Raw genomic sequence first — 18,387 nt, 5'->3', positions numbered from 1 at the left:
AAAATAATGATACATGTGGACATCAATTGTGTTGGCTTTATTGAAGATTTATCTTTTGACCCGGTTTTTATTTTTAGGCGATCCGGTACTATTTTATCTGAAACCGTTGTTTTCCCCGGGGGCAATCAGCTGAGTGGAGACACTCATCGTTGCGGATCGGCCACTTCGCGCTGTCTTTGACGTTCGTTATCGCTCCGTCACTCTCCTTATGGAGTCACAATATCGCCGCTGTTGTTGTGGTTGTTGTTAAACGGTAATTACGTGTTGTATACCTGTCAACCAATACGGTTTACCCCGTATTTTTATAACAGGAGGAATTGAGTTTTCAGGTCCGTACGGCGTACAGCTGTTTCAATACGGGCAACACATTATTTGTGTTGCTCCCTTGTGATGAGACTTTGCAGGATGAACGTTGAGATTTAGAAGGGGCACGGGTGGCCAATAAGGTCTGAATTAGTCTGGAACAAGGTAGGCACTGATGAGGGGTGGACAGGTATGGTGTTGTCGTCGCAGCCACTCAATTCACTCAACGCGTAAGGCCGCGAACAAATCAAGGTTGGGTGTCCAGATGGATGAACCCGGTGCCATGTTATGGGAAAGTCAACGGTGACCGCTCTCGTGGATAAACTGCTCCCCTGCCATGCTAATGTGGAATTGCGACCACTGGCTCAGTCAGTGCTGTTGCTGCCCCACGCTGAAGACACTTAGGGCCGAGATGCACTCCAGTTTCAGTGTAGTCGCTGTAGACACACATCGCATCGTGACTGCTTTACACACGATAATCGATTTCTTTCTTTCGTATGGCTGCTGATGTAGAAGCAGAGCAACAACTACAATTTCACATTCAGGTGGTGAAACTTTTGAAATAGCACCCCTAGTGGCATCTGTCCCTGTGGACACAAGGTGACAAGTACCTAGCCTGCAAACGGGCATTAAATTTCGATTTAAAGCTTTCGTGACTGCAGGGATTCATCTTCTTGGTTCTTTCGGTAAAGTCACGTAGAAGGGAAATAATAACAAATAAACATAATAAAATACAATTCTCACGATGTTTCGGCCACAACGCAAGCAGCCGTCCTCAGGTGATGCTGTCCTTCCGACAGCCCTGTTCTTCACCTGAGGACGGCTGCTTGCGTTGTGGCCGAAACGTCGTGAGAATTGTATTTTATGATGTTTTATTATTTCCCTTCTACGTGACTTTACCGAAAGAACCAAGAAAACGGGCATTAGTCTGCCAATAGGGGGTAATCAAATATATTTTTAAAAATACTGTTAATCCCAATTGAATATTTTGTGGGTAATTTCTCTCGAATTTGGACTGATACCAGCACAAATGGCCTCGTTTGGAATGACGTCTGGGGATTCTTTCACGTCGACTGTAGCTTATATATCTGCAGCAATAACCAGGGCGGCCACTGGCCTCAAACCACGAATCTCTGCAGCAAGCGGTGAACGCACTGCTGCTGGGCCAGGTCATTGTTGACGATCTTGAAATGAGCTTCTTGCCTGTGCAGTGCAAGGAGACGATGGTGCACAGTTGATCATTGTGGGTGGCCAAGGAGATGGAGTGGCCACTGGACCTGGCGAATGTCCTCACCTCCTCGTCAGCCAAAGAGCGGGACATCGAGGCATTCCCGGTGATCTCAGCCAGCGACCCAGATGCTTCCTTCATCTTCCAGCCACAACAGATTCGTTTTGGAAAAGACAACCCGTTTTTTGAAGTATGTACTATTCACGGTAGTCAGGAGAAACTGCTCTTCCACCTACAGAAATTAACAGCAGTGGACATGATAGGGTTCTTAAATTGTTATTTCTGGTGGATCACAATAAAATTGGCATGTACTGGTGGGCCACATGTCACGTGGTTTAACGGTTATAAATGTGACCGCTAATCTGTACCTCTTGTCTCATCGTCTCGCTTGTTTTATTGTTTTAATCTGCATAATCTTTATCTATTTTCTACATCTCTTCATGTTTATTATTAAATCTTTATGTCGTGGCAATCCATATTTCTCAATGGGCCATAGCTCAGCTGACCACCCCAACATCCTTCATGAGTCACATCTGGCCTGCGGGCCACCAGTCAAAGAACCCTATCATGATAACACAAAGTATATATGGGTAAAAGTTATTTACGTTTCTCTTTTCATTCCTGAATTATTGAACTTTTTACTTTTCGTAGAACAATAGCTGATTGCCAAGCCCAATGATTTGGGTATGCTGACAATAAAACATTGCACATTTTGTATATGGTATACACCTGTACATAATGAAGTGATTATTGTATTGAAAGTGTTGTTTGCGTGTTTTTGTTTCTTTGTACTGTATTAAATAAACGAACTCCACGATTTATTTTTTAATATCCACTAACCATTTTCAGGATGGGGATGTTTATCGCCACATGTACATACGAGATGCTCTAAGCAGCTATGAAGAGGACATTGAAACGACCAAGTATGTACTGAAGGATACATATGACCTACGTTGTTTGAAACACATTATTGCAAGCAGATATTTGGTGGATTTCCACTTTTACATTTGCAAATGTTCACAAATTATGTGTAATATATTGATTCCTCGTCTACAGAAAAATGCTGGCATAACTTTAGATTAAATTATTTTTGGACAATGTGAAAATATACTTACACTAAATGCCAATACAGTAATAAATGCGTTTAACCTGTCTGAATTCCAATATAATGCCATGAGTAACAAATTAACATCCGACTGCTATGCATACAGCCGGTGAATTAAGAGTAAATTGTGTGTACGAATAATCGGACTCTGAGTATAATACACTCTGTATCATTTCGACTGAGCTGTTGCGCCTCTGATGGTGGTGTGGCAGGGTGGAAGCTTTTGGATGCCACATAGCAGCCTGTGGGCAGGTGTTTGACACACTGGCAAGCTACGACCACCACTACAACGCAGCACACAGACACGTGTGTATGACGTGCCACCGCTCGTTCCCCTGTGGCCATCTGCTGGAGGTGCACATCTCAGAGTGGCATAACGTCCTCTTTGGTGTCATGGCTCAACGGCAGAACATGGTAAACCGAAGTTTAGTTTTTTTTACTTCCTGCTCCATGAGCTCTATGCGTTGCACCTGTGTATCCATGCAGGACAGCGTTATACATTTGAATGAAGCTTAACAAATTTGGCTTTCCATAGCAAGGAATGGTATGACAAGCCCTGTTGGAAATGGCCAACTTGGGGTTATGCAATAATTATGTGCAGTCCTGACATAATGGGAATGCTGCACTGGAGTAATTGTTAGCGCACTGGATTTGCAATCCAGGGGTTGCTGGTTCGATCTCCTGACATGGCAGTTGAAAAAATGGACAACTTTATTAAATACCCCCACCTCTGTCCACCCAGCAGTATAAATGGGTAAACCACAATTGGTAGGCAGGTCACATGTTGTGGGGTAAAGTATGGTTACTCCCACCTCTTCAGAGATGTCTGGCCAGCATGGAAGAGTAAGCAGAATACCCTCTAGAGCTCTATCTAGTTGAAGCCCTTCGGCCACCAGTGACATGAGCAAGACATTTCATGGATGCATCTTTTACAAAGGATAGAAACCATTAATATGGAAGAGATTACAACAAAGTGCTTATGTTTACTTACGTGTTGGAATGCCACAGTACCGATGCCTGGTGGAGAGCTGTGGAGAAAAATTTGCGACGGCCAAGCACAGGAAGCAGCACCTCATCAAGATTCACAGCTACCCCTCCGACTTTCGCTTTGACCAACCTGCCAAAGGCCCCAAGCCGTACGCTATCATTCCCGGAACACCTTGTTCGACAACTATGCTCTGGTCAATTTCTGGGATATAAACTGCATAATAACAGTATTATAATCAGAACTCGCGAATTAAATATATATTGGTTGAATACAACTCTAAGTGACAATTTAATAACTTTGGTTTTATAAGTACATGACATGTGAGTACTGAATGGGAAAAAACCCATGCAGAAAGCCCAAAAAACAATGGGCTTATTCTGTTGTAGATAACTCAGTTTAACTTTTGAAGATACAGTTAATACACATTGTGTTTGCTATGCTTGTGGATATACTCTATACGATTAATGATTTTTAATTAAACTGTCCGTTGACATGGTGGCAATATGATTATCACGTTTACAGTTATAATACTTGCCATGCTTTTTATGTTACTTTTACAGCTCTAAAACAACTAAGCAAATGCAGCCAAGCAAACAGGTATCAGGGGTTCCAAGTGGCTGTGAAGGAATGGACGAGATTCCAGTTGAGGCCATGGATGTATGTTCCGGCGGTGATAGTGAGGTCTTAACCCCCAGCCCCGCCACCCGACACAACAGGTGACTACTCACGCTGGAAGGTTGCTACATCCATCGGTCAACTATTTCTGTCCAATATGATAGTAATATATCTCATCTGAAAGGTGGATGTGAGCATATTGAAATGCTTTTCAAAAACTGAAGTTAATGGAAATCAACATACCAATGTGCCTGAAGAAATTATGAATGATATCGATGTTACTATGACATGGATTAGAAAAATTATTTTGACAAAGAAAAAATGTAAAGTGCACAAATAAACTGAGAGGTGCATGGTTAGAATTAAACCAAGGGGCAGAAATAGCAACACGGATGAGAGTACATGCAAGTTAGACACCATATTAACTTTTCAGAAAATCAAATTGGCTTTTGCAGGAGACGTTGCTGGGAAGGTTTATAGGCAGTGATCGAGAGGCTGCTCAATATGATATGCACCGTGGAGGTGGGGATTCAATCGCCTCGTTTGTAGGTGATAGATTCGTTTTTTAAATCCTTTATATTAAGTTCACTTGCTTGCTTGCTTGCGCGCTTACGACCGTGCAAATCTTTCGGTCGTTTTTTAACCCACTTCCCGTGATCCAATCGAGCTGGCATTTTGCACACAGACTCGTTGTGCGTGACAATTTATTTTCGTGAAAACTTTTTTCCAAAATTTTACACTTTTTAGGAAAAAATAAATTATATTTAATTAATTCTAGATTTGAAGCTTTCGTGACTGCAAGGAATCATATTCTTAGGTTTTTTTCGGTAAAGTCACGTAGGTAAAACATCAAAATTAATGAAAATAAAATAAAACAAAAATCACGACGTTTCGGAGGCAACACAAGTCTCCGTCATCAGGTGGGACCGTCACAGCCAGATTAGCTGCATCAAGTGAGGCAATGATTCAAGATGTAATCCCTTATAAGCAAGTTGAAGGGGGGAGGAGAGTGGGGGGGAGCTCATCAGGATGTGGTAGCCAATGAATGGAACGTATCGGGAGGGAGGGGGGTGGGAGGGGGAGGGCCAAAAAAATGGGCGACGGCTTGGACGCGGTTGCTGCACACGCCAACACAATGGACAGAGAGGGGGAGGGGAGGTCTGATACACATGATAGAACAAAGGGACGAAAATGCCCATGTTTATACCAATGCTGGCTGAACAATGAAGAGAGTACTGTTAAAAATAACTGGGGATGTTAACACTCGGTAAAGTAAAGTAAAATAGTGCCTGTCAGATAAGATGGTCCAAAAAAGTGTAATTAAGTCTTTTTTGCGTGGTTGATAACATCTTTCCAATAATTACACGCAAAAAATACTTAATTACACTTTTTTGGACCATCTTATCTGACAGGCACTATTTTACTTTACTTTACCGAGTGTTAACATCCCCAGTTATTTTTAACAGTAGTCTCTTCATTGTTCAGCCAGCATTGATATAAACATGGGCATTTTCGTCCCTTTGTTCTATCATGTGTATCAGACCTCCCCTCCCCCTCTCTGTCCATTGTGTTGGCGTGTGCAGCAACCGCGTCCAAGCCGTCGCCCATTTTTTTGGCCCTCCCCCTCCCGCCCCCCCTCCCTCCCCCCCTCCCTCCCGATACGTTCCATTCATTGGCTACCACATTCTGATGAGCTCCCCCCCACTCTCCTCCCCCCTTCAACTTGCTTATAAGGGATTACATCTTGAATCATTGCCTCACTTGATGCAGCTAATCTGGCTGTGACGGTCCCACCTGATGACGGAGACTTGTGTTGCCTCCGAAACGTCGTGATTTTTATTTTATTTTCATTAATTTTTATGTTTTACCTACGTGACTTTACCGAAAAAACCTAAGAATATATTTAATTACCAATTGCTTAATGGTGGCAGGCAATCATCTGACCCATAGGTGGCAGCCATCTCAAGCCAGAGGACGAGAGGACTCTAGCCGCCACGCATATAAAGGATTTATAGTGAAAAACTTTGTTTTTACGGGTTAATTTTTTTACATCACGAGACCATGCGATATGGCGATAGCTTGGCGATTTCATCATCCTGCTGTGGATGTATCATGGCTGATGGTGATGACGATTCTTAAAGGCTTTGTATATTTCTAGAGGATATTTTTTTGTGACTTAATATTTTTTGTCATTTGGCAGAGTACCTAAAACTATCTGTTTTGGACATGGCTCAGCAAGAACCTTCCAGAGAGGAAAGAAAAAGAGATGACTGCTGCCCTTATGCCTTGGCAGTTTTCTCCAACAAAACGCCTTGTTTATATTCTGTGTCCGTGTATTTCCAGTGATTTTAAGGAATCGATGTTAATCATGTTCTCATACTTGCAGTTTGACAACATTTGTGTTATTAATAAAGGCCTGCATTGAATGATTGGCTCAGCTTTAAGTTGATCATATAGTCTTTAATGTCTATGTTGAAATGAAATCACCATTAATCAGTTGTCATTAGTAAACAAGCAAAGAATAAGAAATGGAAGCAGTGATGCTATTTTATGACCTGACTATTATCATGGATTAAGACTGAAGGAGGTGGTCAAAAGATGCAGTCCTGAAATCACTTGCTTATGCCACTGCTGGCGAAAGGGCCTCTGAGGAGCCTCCTCCAGATAGTATTTTGAAGTCTTCCACATTGGACATGTTTTGAAGGTCAGAGTCTTCTTCTTTCGTATGGATTAATTACAGATGTAATTTGAGATGTTACCCACTCAGCTGTTCAGAAGCAGAGTGGATCTTGTCCATTCCTCCTTTAAAGGAGTAGAGACAGCAGCAGTGGCTGAGTATTTACGATTTGGTCGATGGTTTGGGATTAGTGGCCACACTCGCAGGCTGCCGAATCTTTAATGCGCCCTTTGTGCATCGGGTGGCTGCATTGGCCCTGCCCGCTCCTGATTCGGTTGATGGTCGACCCTTCGCGGCGTGGAAGGTTGAAACCGGGAGGTCGGAGTACCCACTGTACACCACACACAACCTTACAATCGACTCACTGTGGTGTACCCATATATACTGATAGGAGGACCGAGGGATTTTATAAACTTGCTCATTGTTTCAACTGCCGTGCCTGGAGATGAAACCGGCCACCTCTGGGTTGCAAGTCCAGTGTACTAGCCAATAACACCATGGCAGCATCCAGTGCATGCTGGGAGAGTAGGCTAACATTCACTCTAAGTGGGTTCTGTAGAGCTCTTGGCCTTTCCACCAGCAGTGTAAGGAAGAAATTGCAGGGCTGCACGTTCATAAATATCTTGAGCATATATTTTTGTAATCTGGAGTGTTCAAACAGTTGTGAATTTTATGAAGACATTGCAAGTGGTGTGGAATCGGTCAATGCACATTTATTTTTTGAACAGTAGCTTTGGAACTATTGCAGCCATTCATAAGCAATATATTTGACATGCCTGCAAAATGTAACATTTTACACCCTGACAACATTTCAATGCTTGTGTTGGCTTCAACTTTTTAATTACCCACCATTTATTTTTCAAGTAATTTATTTAGATTTCTACAAATTGTATTGTATTGTATTGCACACAATACTGCAGATGCCATTTTTTTTTTATCATTCTGATGTTGATGAACATGGCATTAAACTTAAGAGCATCATTGTCTTAGCCACTAACATCTCTTGATGTAATCAAATATCATTTTTTTTTTTATCTTTAAAAGCCACCTAAAATAAAAAAAATGCGATCTGCTCCATAATGTTAAACAGTTTTTTTTAATGCATTGGCCGCGTGTTCCTCATTTTGACTTATCATGTTAGCAAGCGTCGGGGAAGTGTGCTTGTCAGCTGCATTTCCACATGGAATGCAACAGGACCTAGAACATGTGTAAAACTTATCTTTTGGGGGGAGAAAAGGGAAGGTCAACATGTGCATACTTGTTAGGAAATTAGAATTAGCCAATTACAAAATATACACCATTATTATAACACTGGTTTGTTATAATAACGGAATGGTTTGATGACAGGACGGGTCGACACGTAATAGTACACTAAGGATAGTTATTTCAGATAAGTTAGTGTCATTGTAAAAAATGTAAAAACGTTATATTCTATGATATATTCGAATTTAAAAATGCATTTAACTCATTACATTTTTCCTACACAATCATCCGCAGGATGTATTACATATATTTAAAGATTTTTACATTTATACAAACGTAACTTTTACGTTAAAAAAATATTTTATTAAGACTAAAAATGTTTGACCAACATCTCAACCATGTTACCATCACGGAAGAAAAAAATAGGATGTGTGAAAGTTTGTTTCTCCATAACTTTTACTTCACAAGATGTGGCTACATTTCTCAACTTGTGGTTTGCTAAAGATTTGCAGTAACATTCTGCAACTGTGCTGCATATATAATATAACTACGGGTTTTTGTATTTTAAAATAGTCTCTTTCAAATGTTTAAATGCATGAACATGTCCCGCTCTAATACATTATAAAATCACTGAAAATATGTATTTCTTACAGAATGGGGCATAAATGTGATTACAAGAATGCTTTTAAAGCAATGGTGCATCCAAGTACATGGTTGGTGTCATGGCCTTAAATGAACTTAGCAAACTATAAGGTTGCAGCATAATAGTCTTTCACGATATGATACGATGTTAACTTTCACCAGTCAACAAATCAATTTTAATCAATGTTCACGAAATTACGATTATCGCGGTGTTCGTTTCTTATAATTTTATAATGATGCCGGTTGTAGTTACTAGCGAAACGTCATACTCGGATTGTAAATGTTGGTGGATTTGCTCCCCAACACACCGACATGTTCTGTTTACGTGACAAACCTTACTAATTGGCTGTGTCGGGTGGTGGCGGGTTTAACGACACATTTATATTGACGCGATCTAACCCCAAAAAACTTGTTTTATGAACTTTGTAATTGTATTTCACACTTTTACAGTATTTTTTGGTGCTTTGCTATACTTGTGCATGTCAAGATTACTTAAGAGTTCCTTAACTCCAGTTCACTAAATATCAGCCTGCCATAAACCTTCTAATCACTGCAACTTTACAATCTGTAAGACTTATAACACATCCTGTCAGACCATTAATAAATAAGTGTATGACCTATGCAAACGATTATCATTGCCTTGTCATCATTTAATCTGGAAAGTATTTAACAAATAGCTGGATAATGTTTACACCCTCAGTTATTCCTTTTGCATATTTGGTCAAAAAATTAAATATATAATATATAATGAAGTATAAAATGAGCAAAAACAACCTTTAAAAAGTACGTTTGTCGAAGAATTTGTATCGTACCATTTATCATATCGCCATATTGTGGCAACCCAACTAGCCGTGCAATATCGGAAAGAGATTTTACTTGTATTATTTAAATGTACACCAACTCACCTGAATAATGATTTGAATTGTATCCAAATAAAACAAATTCATAGCAGATTCATGTGTACAAAAAGGTCAAGGTTGTCATTCCTAGTTTGGAATAAAATCCCCATAATGGTCTCCTTTTAATATGTATTTAGGGATTTATTTTCAGGAAGCTGCTTTGGTCGTAATCTGACAATTTTATTTAAACAATGTACACGTACAGTCCTTTTGTGAAATCACTGCTCGATGGGAACCCCCTCTCACACACCATGCAGGCCATGACTATTATTTCACCTTCATGTTCAGTGAGGGTTGGTGAATACAGGGAAAATAAAAGTAGGAGAATTTAAATGTAGTAAAACAATGTGGCTGCACTGGCCTTTGCTACCCATAACATAGCCCAACACCCTATAAGGATTTTCTGTGCACCGATCCAAGTACTATCCCGATTCAACCTGCTTAGCTTCTGAGATCGAATGATATTGCATTGCAGATGATTTGGACATAGGCACATTTAAACAATTACAGTGGTACCCCGGAGATCGAACTTAATTTGTTCCAGAAGGCCATTCGAACACCGATTTGTTCGAACACCGAATTAATTTTCACCATAATAATTCATGTAAATTACATTAATTGGTTCCAGACACAACAAATCTCTCATCATAAAGCATTTTTACACGAAGTTTACAGTAATTACATGCATAAAATCATACAAAAAACAAGAAACACAATAAATAAATGGAATAACGGAATAAATATATGGAATAAATGTAATAAATGAACATTGAACTTCACATTACCTGTAGTAAGGAGAGTTGATGGCTTGAGTGGAAGGTGGTGAGGAGGTGGAGGTGGTGGTGTTATTGTTTGGAAGGGGAGTCCTCTTCCATAATAACGTCAGGTAACTGCCCTTCTGGGGTTCTTTCTCTTTTGTGCCTCTTTTCTGCCACTAACTGTGAGTCACTTGAGCTCTTTCTGACTAAAAACGTATCTAAAGAGGTCATCATACGGTAAAACCTTTGTATGGGCAAGCGTCATGCACGCTGGCCATAGGCGTCTCAGCCGTACAGGTTCTTTCAAGTCGCGATTGGCCGTTCGACCTCCGAATTTCGTTCGGTTTCCGGGGCAAAAAATGTTCGGATATATCGTTCGAACAACGATTTGTTCGAGTTCTGGTGCGTTCGATCTCCAAGGTTCTACTGTATATACAATGTTCTAAAATAGTACAGCGGCTATGGCTAACAATATATAAGTAGAGTTGTACATTGTAGTAAGAGGTGGATTATGATCAAATGTTTTTTTTAGATAAACCGAAATAAAATCATCCCTTATTGCAACAGCTTTTGATTGTCGCACAATGGCACTCAAACGTTGTTTTTACACAATTGTTTCCAGTAAGGAAACAACTACTTGTTATGAAAGCTAAGAAAACGAAATCTTTGCGATGTCCAAATTGTCTGATGCAGACCACTGATTAGATGTTGGCTCATGCCATTTGTGCTTTATAAAAAAAAGACAGCCCCTGGGTAGAACTGCTCTGGGTTCTCACCTGAGGTTTGAGTGCAGACATCATCATGTCTCGTTCTCATGCGCTGCTGCTGTGGACGCTGCTGGTGGTGACCGGGCTGTGTGCGCTCGTGTCCGCCGATCAATATTGTCCCTGCCGCAGAGGCGTTTGCTGCAGGAAAGGCTCAATGTACTACTGCTATATGAAAGAAAAGGCAAGACAAGCTTGATTTGAACATTCGTTTTTTTTGCACATTACTTGATTTTTATCAAAATGTCACCGGTATGCAGAAAGTGTTTTGTACTCAATAATTTCACATGCTGTTTAACCTTTTAAATCACATTGTAGTTAGTCCAAATCTCTTTCAAAAGATCATTATTGTTTAAAAAAAATCTCTCACACCTAGTGTGAATGAATACAAATGCAAATGTTGTCGCAAAAATAATGCTTTATTTCGAGAAACGGTATCCTGGTTTTTGAGGAGGAAGTTGGGTTCCATTAGGAGCTGCAATTGTTGATGTTGAACAGTATCAGCTCTAGTTTTTTCACAGAGCATAGACATTGTAGATCAGTTCTCTAATCTTTTTCACTTTGTGACTACAACATCGAATCACACGCATTCCAATGTGCGATTGTATAACATGAATAATTGCTCTCAATGATTCCTAATTATTTTGGCTCTGCATTGAAGATGAATGCATAATAACCGATGTGATTTCGTGTGTGTGGCCGCAGGCTGAGAATGGTGGGGGTCTGCGTACGAGAGTGGTGTCAGTGATGCCAGCACAAGCCAGCTGCTCGGGTTTTGACTGCTCATCCGATGGAGGATCTTCCTTCTCCAAGGTGAGAGGAACAGCTGGGAGAGAACCTACAAGCCCTTCCACTCGCCAAGCTTAGCAATACATGGACACCAATGTCCTTCCCCCTGCACCTCTGATTGGCACAGTTGGCTACGTACGGTGCTCAAGAAGTTCCACACGCATATAACCCCGAAGACACGATGGAAATTCCATTGTATTTCTTTTGCAATGTACATTGTCGTATTTTTACAAACTGCATTCATGGGAATTGCATATTTAATAGCAGTTTCCAATGATGGAAAGTCATGTTGTAAATTGACGTTCACGACCTCATGTTCAAAATACAGTTCATTGTATTCGCAAAAATTATCCTAAATGATGTAAAGCACGGAGATTAAAATGAATAGCAAAATAATTTAGGTTAGAGGAAATATTAAATTATTTAAATGTTGAAGTAGAAAATTGGGTTTGTGTAAACCATAATGGTGTATAATTAAGGGTGTTGATGTATTCTTGCGAATGTTGACACGGTGCTGTGATGTGGCGTGCCCAGGGCTCATGCTGCAGCGACGGACAATCGTGCTGTGGCGAAGGATTCACCTGCAACAACTTCGAAGGAGTCAACCTTTGCCTCCCCAAAGACATCTTTAAGGACCCAGGTGAGAGGTTAAATGTATTCACTTTTGTCACACCAATTCTCACAATGTTAGTGATTTCAATTCGTGTGCGTTTTTAGTGGCCGCGTTGACAGTTTTGTGATATTTGAAATCGTCCTCATTTGAGCAGGGTCCGTCCAAACTCACAGACCCAAACAAATGCAATTCTAATAATGAGTTTCATGATTATTTTTGTTTTTAACTCCCCAGTGCTCGACTACCTGAGCCGTGAGCAGCAGGACGGCTGCGCGGACAACAGCGAATGCCCTGACGGGAGCGAGTGTCAGGGCGCGAATGGCGACCTCAAGGGGCAGTGCGTAAGCTCAGCCGCGCTCATCCCCTGGTTGAAGAAGGAGGCGGCGCTCTCAGGCCCTGTTGGAGACAACGTCGTGCACTGTGGAAGAGGCCAATACTGCAGGAGATGGCAGACCTGCTGTCAGCACCGATGTGGGGGGTGGGGCTGCTGCAACGGGTTGAGGGTAAGTAACCACCACCCAACCGTGTCCCAGCACTTCAACACAACTACACTCAGCTTGCATTTTTAGTTGATGAATAGCATTATGGTTGGAAGCTTACACCCTCCTCCAGACAACTTTATCACTCTCAACATTTTCTCTGTCATTTACGAACAAATAATTGTAACACGTCACTGGTCGATACCCGCGTGAATGATGATCCACATCATTAGTGGCTGGAGATTATTCAGCACATTTAATTTTTCTCATCTGGGTTTGAAAGTACAATACAATTGCACTGATACTATTTCTACGTGCTTCTAGCATGATATAATGAACTCCGCTATTGATCTTTGCAGAGAAAATGTGTGTGTGTGTAAACAGCACTGTGGAGATAAAGGCAGCCTAACATGGCACTGGTCACGCAAACCGCCTCTTTGCTTTGCCAGCGTTAATAGATGCAAGCTAACTCTTATGAAAGACTGTCTTGGGAAAACTACACCATTGATCTTTGTAGGGTAACTGTGGTGTATGGACAATTATATCGTAAAATTAACACCTGTTAGAGTATGTGAACATGATTATGTTTGAGACATGCAGTAAGGTATCATGCTGCTCAATCTCCCACACCACCCTACCTTCTGCCATACCATCCTTTGAAGATGTTCGCAAACAGAAATTCCTCGCTGTGAGGTGGTGTGTTTATGTGTGCACGTGGTGGCAGGATGACGAGTAATTCTGTGTGCCCTGACAGGCAACGTGCTGCTCTGATGGGATTCACTGCTGTCGTTCGACGACCCAGTGCCTCAGTCCATATCGTCTGTGCAGCAGGTCCAGCGAGGCCTTGTCTGATGTGGCAGGTAGGCTTTCCATCTTTCCAAACTTTATTTGGTCTTATTTCCACGATTTTATCCCGATTGTGCGGTAGGCATCATGTCGTGAAGAATCCATTCAGATATTTCACAGAGCAGTTCAAACGTACAAGGTAGATCATGGCCCACTGAAGTGGATATCACAGAACTACTTGAGATCGCTTCAAGTCACGTGGTCTGCAAAGTAGAGGGAGCAGCACTTTCTCACATGCTCTCCCATATGATAGTCGTGTTTGTCTCATGACAGACAACCCTATTTCTTTTATTCAACGAGCTAGAATGTATCTAAATTAAGTGGAGATACTTGATTTAATGTGATGCTTGTCTTGTGCAGTCATTGGTTACCAGCCCGAGACGCTGAACTCAGCCTGATAAGGAAGTTTATTCACAGGCTGTCTGGAAATGAATCCAGGATCAAAGTACTGGCAGCTCAGAACTCCATTTTTTTTAATTCACTTATTATGTTAAAGTAAGATACTCTAACATGTTTGTGAATATTTGTGAAAGTAGAGTAATTGTTTTACAAACTATAATCTTACGTGAAAGAACAGAACCACCGGAATCAGAATGTAACAGTTTGACGTGAACTTTGTGATCTTTTTTTCACCTTGACCTTTTTTCAAAATTGTCCTTTTTCCCAGTGCTCGACTACCTGAGCCGTGAGCAGCAGGACGGCTGCGCGGACAACAGCGAATGCCCTGACGGGAGCGAGTGTCAGGGCGCGAATGGCGACCTCAAGGGGCAGTGCGTGAGCTCAGCCGCGCTCATCCCCTGGTTGAAGAAGGAGGTGGCGCTCTCAGGCCCTGTTGGAGACAACGTCGTGCACTGTGGAAGAGGCCAATACTGCAGGAGATGGCAGACCTGCTGTCAGCACCGAAGTGGGAGGTGGGGCTGCTGCAACGGGTTGAGGGTAAGTAACCACCACCCAACCGTGTCCCAGCACTTCAACACAACTACACTCAGCTTGCATTTTTAGTTGACGAATAGCATTATGGTTGGAAGCTTACACCCTCCTCCAGACAACTTTATCACTCTCAACATTTTCTCTGTCATTTACGAACAAATAATTGTAACACTTCACTGGTCGATACCCGCGTGAATGGTGATCCACATCATTAGTGGCTGGAGATTATTCAGCACATTTAATTTTTCTCATCTGGGTTTGAAAGTACAATACAATTGCACTGATACTATTTCTACGTGCTTCTAGCATGATATAATGAACTCCGCTATTGATCTTTGCAGAGAAAATGTGTGTGTGTGTAAACAGCACTGTGGAGATAAAGGCAGCCTAACATGGCACTGGTCACGCAAACCGCCTCTTTGCTTTGCCAGCGTTAATAGATGCAAGCTAACTCTTATGAAAGACTGTCTTGGGAAAACTACACCATTGATCTTTGTAGGGTAACTGTGGTGTATGGACAATTATATCGTAAAATTAACACCTGTTAGAGTATGTGAACATGATTATGTTTGAGACATGCAGTAAGGTGTCATGCTGCTCAATCTCCCACACCACCCTACCTTCTGCCATACCATCCTTTGAAGATGTTCGCAAACAGAAATTCCTCGCTGTGAGGTGGTGTGTTTATGTGTGCACGTGGTGGCAGGATGACGAGTAATTCTGTGTGCCCTGACAGGCAACGTGCTGCTCTGATGGGATTCACTGCTGTCGTTCGACGACCCAGTGCCTCAGTCCATATCGTCTGTGCAGCAGGTCCAGCGAGGCCTTGTCTGATGTGGCAGGTAGGCTTTCCATCTTTCCAAACTTTATTTGGTCTTATTTCCACGATTTTATCCCGATTGTGCGGTAGGTATCATGTCGTGAAGAATCCATTCAGATATTTCACAGAGCAGTTCAAACGTACAAGGTAGATCATGGCCCACTGAAGTGGATATCACAGAACTACTTGAGATCGCTTCAAGTCACGTGGTCTGCAAAGTAGAGGGAGCAGCACTTTCTCACATGCTCTCCCATATGATAGTCGTGTTTGTCTCATGACAGACAACCCTATTTCTTTTATTCAACGAGCTAGAATGTATCTAAATTAAGTGGAGATACTTGATTTAATGTGATGCTTGTCTTGTGCAGTCATTGGTTACCAGCCTGAGACGCTGAACTCAGCCTGATAAGGAAGTTTATTCACAGGCTGTCTGAAAATGAATCCAGGATCACAGTACTGGCAGCTCAGAACTTCATTTTTTGGAATTCACTTATTATGTTAAAGTAAGATACTCTAACATGTTTGTGAATATTTATGAAAGTAGAGTAGTTGTTTTACAAACTATAATCTTACGTGAAAGAACAGAACCACCGGAATCAGAATGTTACAGTCTGACATGAACTTTGTGATCTTTTTTTCACCTTGACCTTTTTCAAAATTGTCCTTTTTACCAGTGCTCGACTACCTGAGCCGTGAGCAGCAGGACGGCTGCGCGGACAACAGCGAATGCCCTGACGGGAGCGAGTGTCAGGGCGCGAATGGCGACCTCAAGGGGCAGTGCGTAAGCTCAGCCGCGCTCATCCCCTGGTTGAAGAAGGAGGCGGCGCTCTCAGGCCCTGTTGGAGACAACGTCGTGCACTGTGGAAGAGGCCAATACTGCAGGAGATGGCAGACCTGCTGTCAGCACCGATGTGGGGGGTGGGGCTGCTGCAACGGGTTGAGGGTAAGTAACCACCACCCAACCGTGTCCCAGCACTTCAACACAACTACACTCAGCTTGCATTTTTAGTTGATGAATAGCATTATGGTTGGAAGCTTACACCCTCCTCCAGACAACTTTATCACTCTCAACATTTTCTCTGTCATTTACGAACAAATCATTGTAACACGTCACTGGTCGATACCCGCGTGAATGATGATCCACATCATTAGTGGCTGGAGATTATTCAGCCTTGTGCCATACCATCCTTTGAAGATGTTCACAAACAGAAATTCCTCGCGGTGAGGTGGTGTGTTTATGTGTGCACGTGGTGGCAGGATGACGAGTAATTCTGTGTGCCCTGACAGGCAACGTGCTGCTCTGATGGGATTCACTGCTGTCCTTCGACGACCCTGTGCCTCATGCCATATCGTCTGTGCGGCAGGTCCAGCGAGGCTTTGTCTGGTCTGCAGGTTATATGAAGGATGCATGGCACATGCCACCTACTGCACAAAGCACATAACATGCATTCTACATATTAAGTATAGCAAATACTTATCTTGCATTCATATTGCACCTTAAATGCCTCAGCAACTCAAACCACCTAATTTCACATCTGATTTCAAACGATAAAAGGGTATCACCAGTGGCAGCGGTCCCTTTGTGGCACCGGTCTAGGAGTGGGTATTAGTCAGAATAAGAATCTTTATTCATTTTTGAGAAATACGGTGAGTTATGAAGCTCTTTATCACAGATGTCCAGTCGGAGCGGGTCAGAAAGTTACAACAAAAAGCAATACAAAAACAAACAATGCAAAGTATAGGAAAGCTTAGAAAATCACAAAAAATAAATAAATGATAGCTCAACCAAGAGGCTTAACACGTGGAAATTTATTGCAGCCAAATAATCCAAGTCTGCTTGTAGGTGGAAATGATTGCCCCAATGAAGTACATAATTGAGTACATAATATGCTGGTAAACTTGCGAAAATGGGAAATATTGACCATAAATAAAAAAAAATGGCCTATTCATTTCCATTGACGTCAGAGGATCTTTAACACCCCCCACGAAGCAGATGGAATGTATTCATGGTTAATACACGCGCAGTATTAACAAGCCTCGTTTGCCAGATTCAAATTGCAAACCTCTGCAACTCGTAGCGAACGCGCTACTGCTGGGGCTGTATCGCCGCGCAATAATCTTTGCCATGCTGCAACAAGGCAAAGCTGCACAGTGATCTTTGAAACGCTGTGCTGTTCTTTTTTAATAAACACATAAATGGCATCAAAGATGTTCACAGGCTTCAAGTATAGTTGAGCACCCTCTGCATGCCGTTCAGTTCATTGTTGAGCACCTCGTTTTAAGTAACATCTCACTGAACATCTTCAGTTTTCAGAAGAGCATTGTCAAATTTCTAATTTGCTGTTCTCTACCATTAGATTTTCTGATACATTGTAATCTCGTGAATGCAGAGCAACATAAACCCCAAACACCTCACAATCCTCTCATCCCATGACATTCACAGCAATGCAAACACAGTCATACAAGCGCATAATACTAGCTTATGCCACCTTCTAACAGATGGGTGCAGCTTTTTACGTGATCTCTATTTGAAAGACGAATCAGCATATAATTGTGTTCGTGTGATTATTTTGCTTGCGATATTCATGATTTAATTAAGTTGATTTTGAGTCAAATTTCTTTGCAAACAGTGAATGTCACGATAGACAGCTGTGCTTCTCAACAGATTTATAAATTGTTGCTTCAATAAAATTGCATTCAAAACTTTCTTTGTCCTCTGGTACTTTTA

The 18,387-nt window shown here is 41.8% G+C and overlaps 2 protein-coding genes across 4 annotated transcripts; both read left to right on the top strand.

Moving 5' to 3' along the window:
- The first annotated feature begins 88 nt into the window (after positions 1-88).
- ZNF511 (zinc finger protein 511) lies at positions 89-9,391 on the top strand. Of its 3 annotated transcripts, none has more exons than XM_078599481.1 (7): positions 89-181; positions 1,515-1,721; positions 2,381-2,454; positions 2,849-3,050; positions 3,645-3,772; positions 4,185-4,340; positions 6,440-9,391. In XM_078599481.1, the coding sequence occupies exons 2-7, from the start codon at positions 1,563-1,565 to the stop codon at positions 6,507-6,509; spliced, it is 789 nt and encodes a 262-aa protein (XP_078455607.1). In that variant the 5' UTR covers positions 89-181; positions 1,515-1,562; the 3' UTR covers positions 6,510-9,391. The 3 variants fall into 3 exon arrangements, with proteins under 3 accessions (XP_078455607.1, XP_078455606.1, XP_078455608.1); XM_078599480.1 differs by having other exon boundaries at positions 120-253; XM_078599482.1 differs by having other exon boundaries at positions 127-329.
- Positions 9,392-11,171: 1,780 nt separating this feature from the next.
- On the top strand, positions 11,172-18,365 carry LOC144721661 (progranulin-like). Its single transcript, XM_078599479.1, has 9 exons — positions 11,172-11,366; positions 11,888-11,995; positions 12,506-12,611; positions 12,819-13,087; positions 13,818-13,923; positions 14,577-14,845; positions 15,576-15,681; positions 16,334-16,602; positions 16,947-18,365. Exons 1-9 carry the CDS (start codon positions 11,220-11,222, stop codon positions 17,058-17,060), a joined length of 1,494 nt encoding a protein of 497 aa, XP_078455605.1. The 5' UTR covers positions 11,172-11,219; the 3' UTR covers positions 17,061-18,365.
- Positions 18,366-18,387: the final 22 nt, after the last annotated feature.

This window comes from Lampetra planeri, chromosome 12 (genome assembly GCF_965212315.1).
Source record: "Lampetra planeri chromosome 12, kcLamPlan1.2.h2, whole genome shotgun sequence".
NCBI lineage: Eukaryota > Metazoa > Chordata > Hyperoartia > Petromyzontiformes > Petromyzontidae > Lampetra > Lampetra planeri.
The sequence above is the reverse complement of the archived record's forward strand: the minus strand, read 5'-3'. Positions and strand labels throughout refer to the sequence as shown.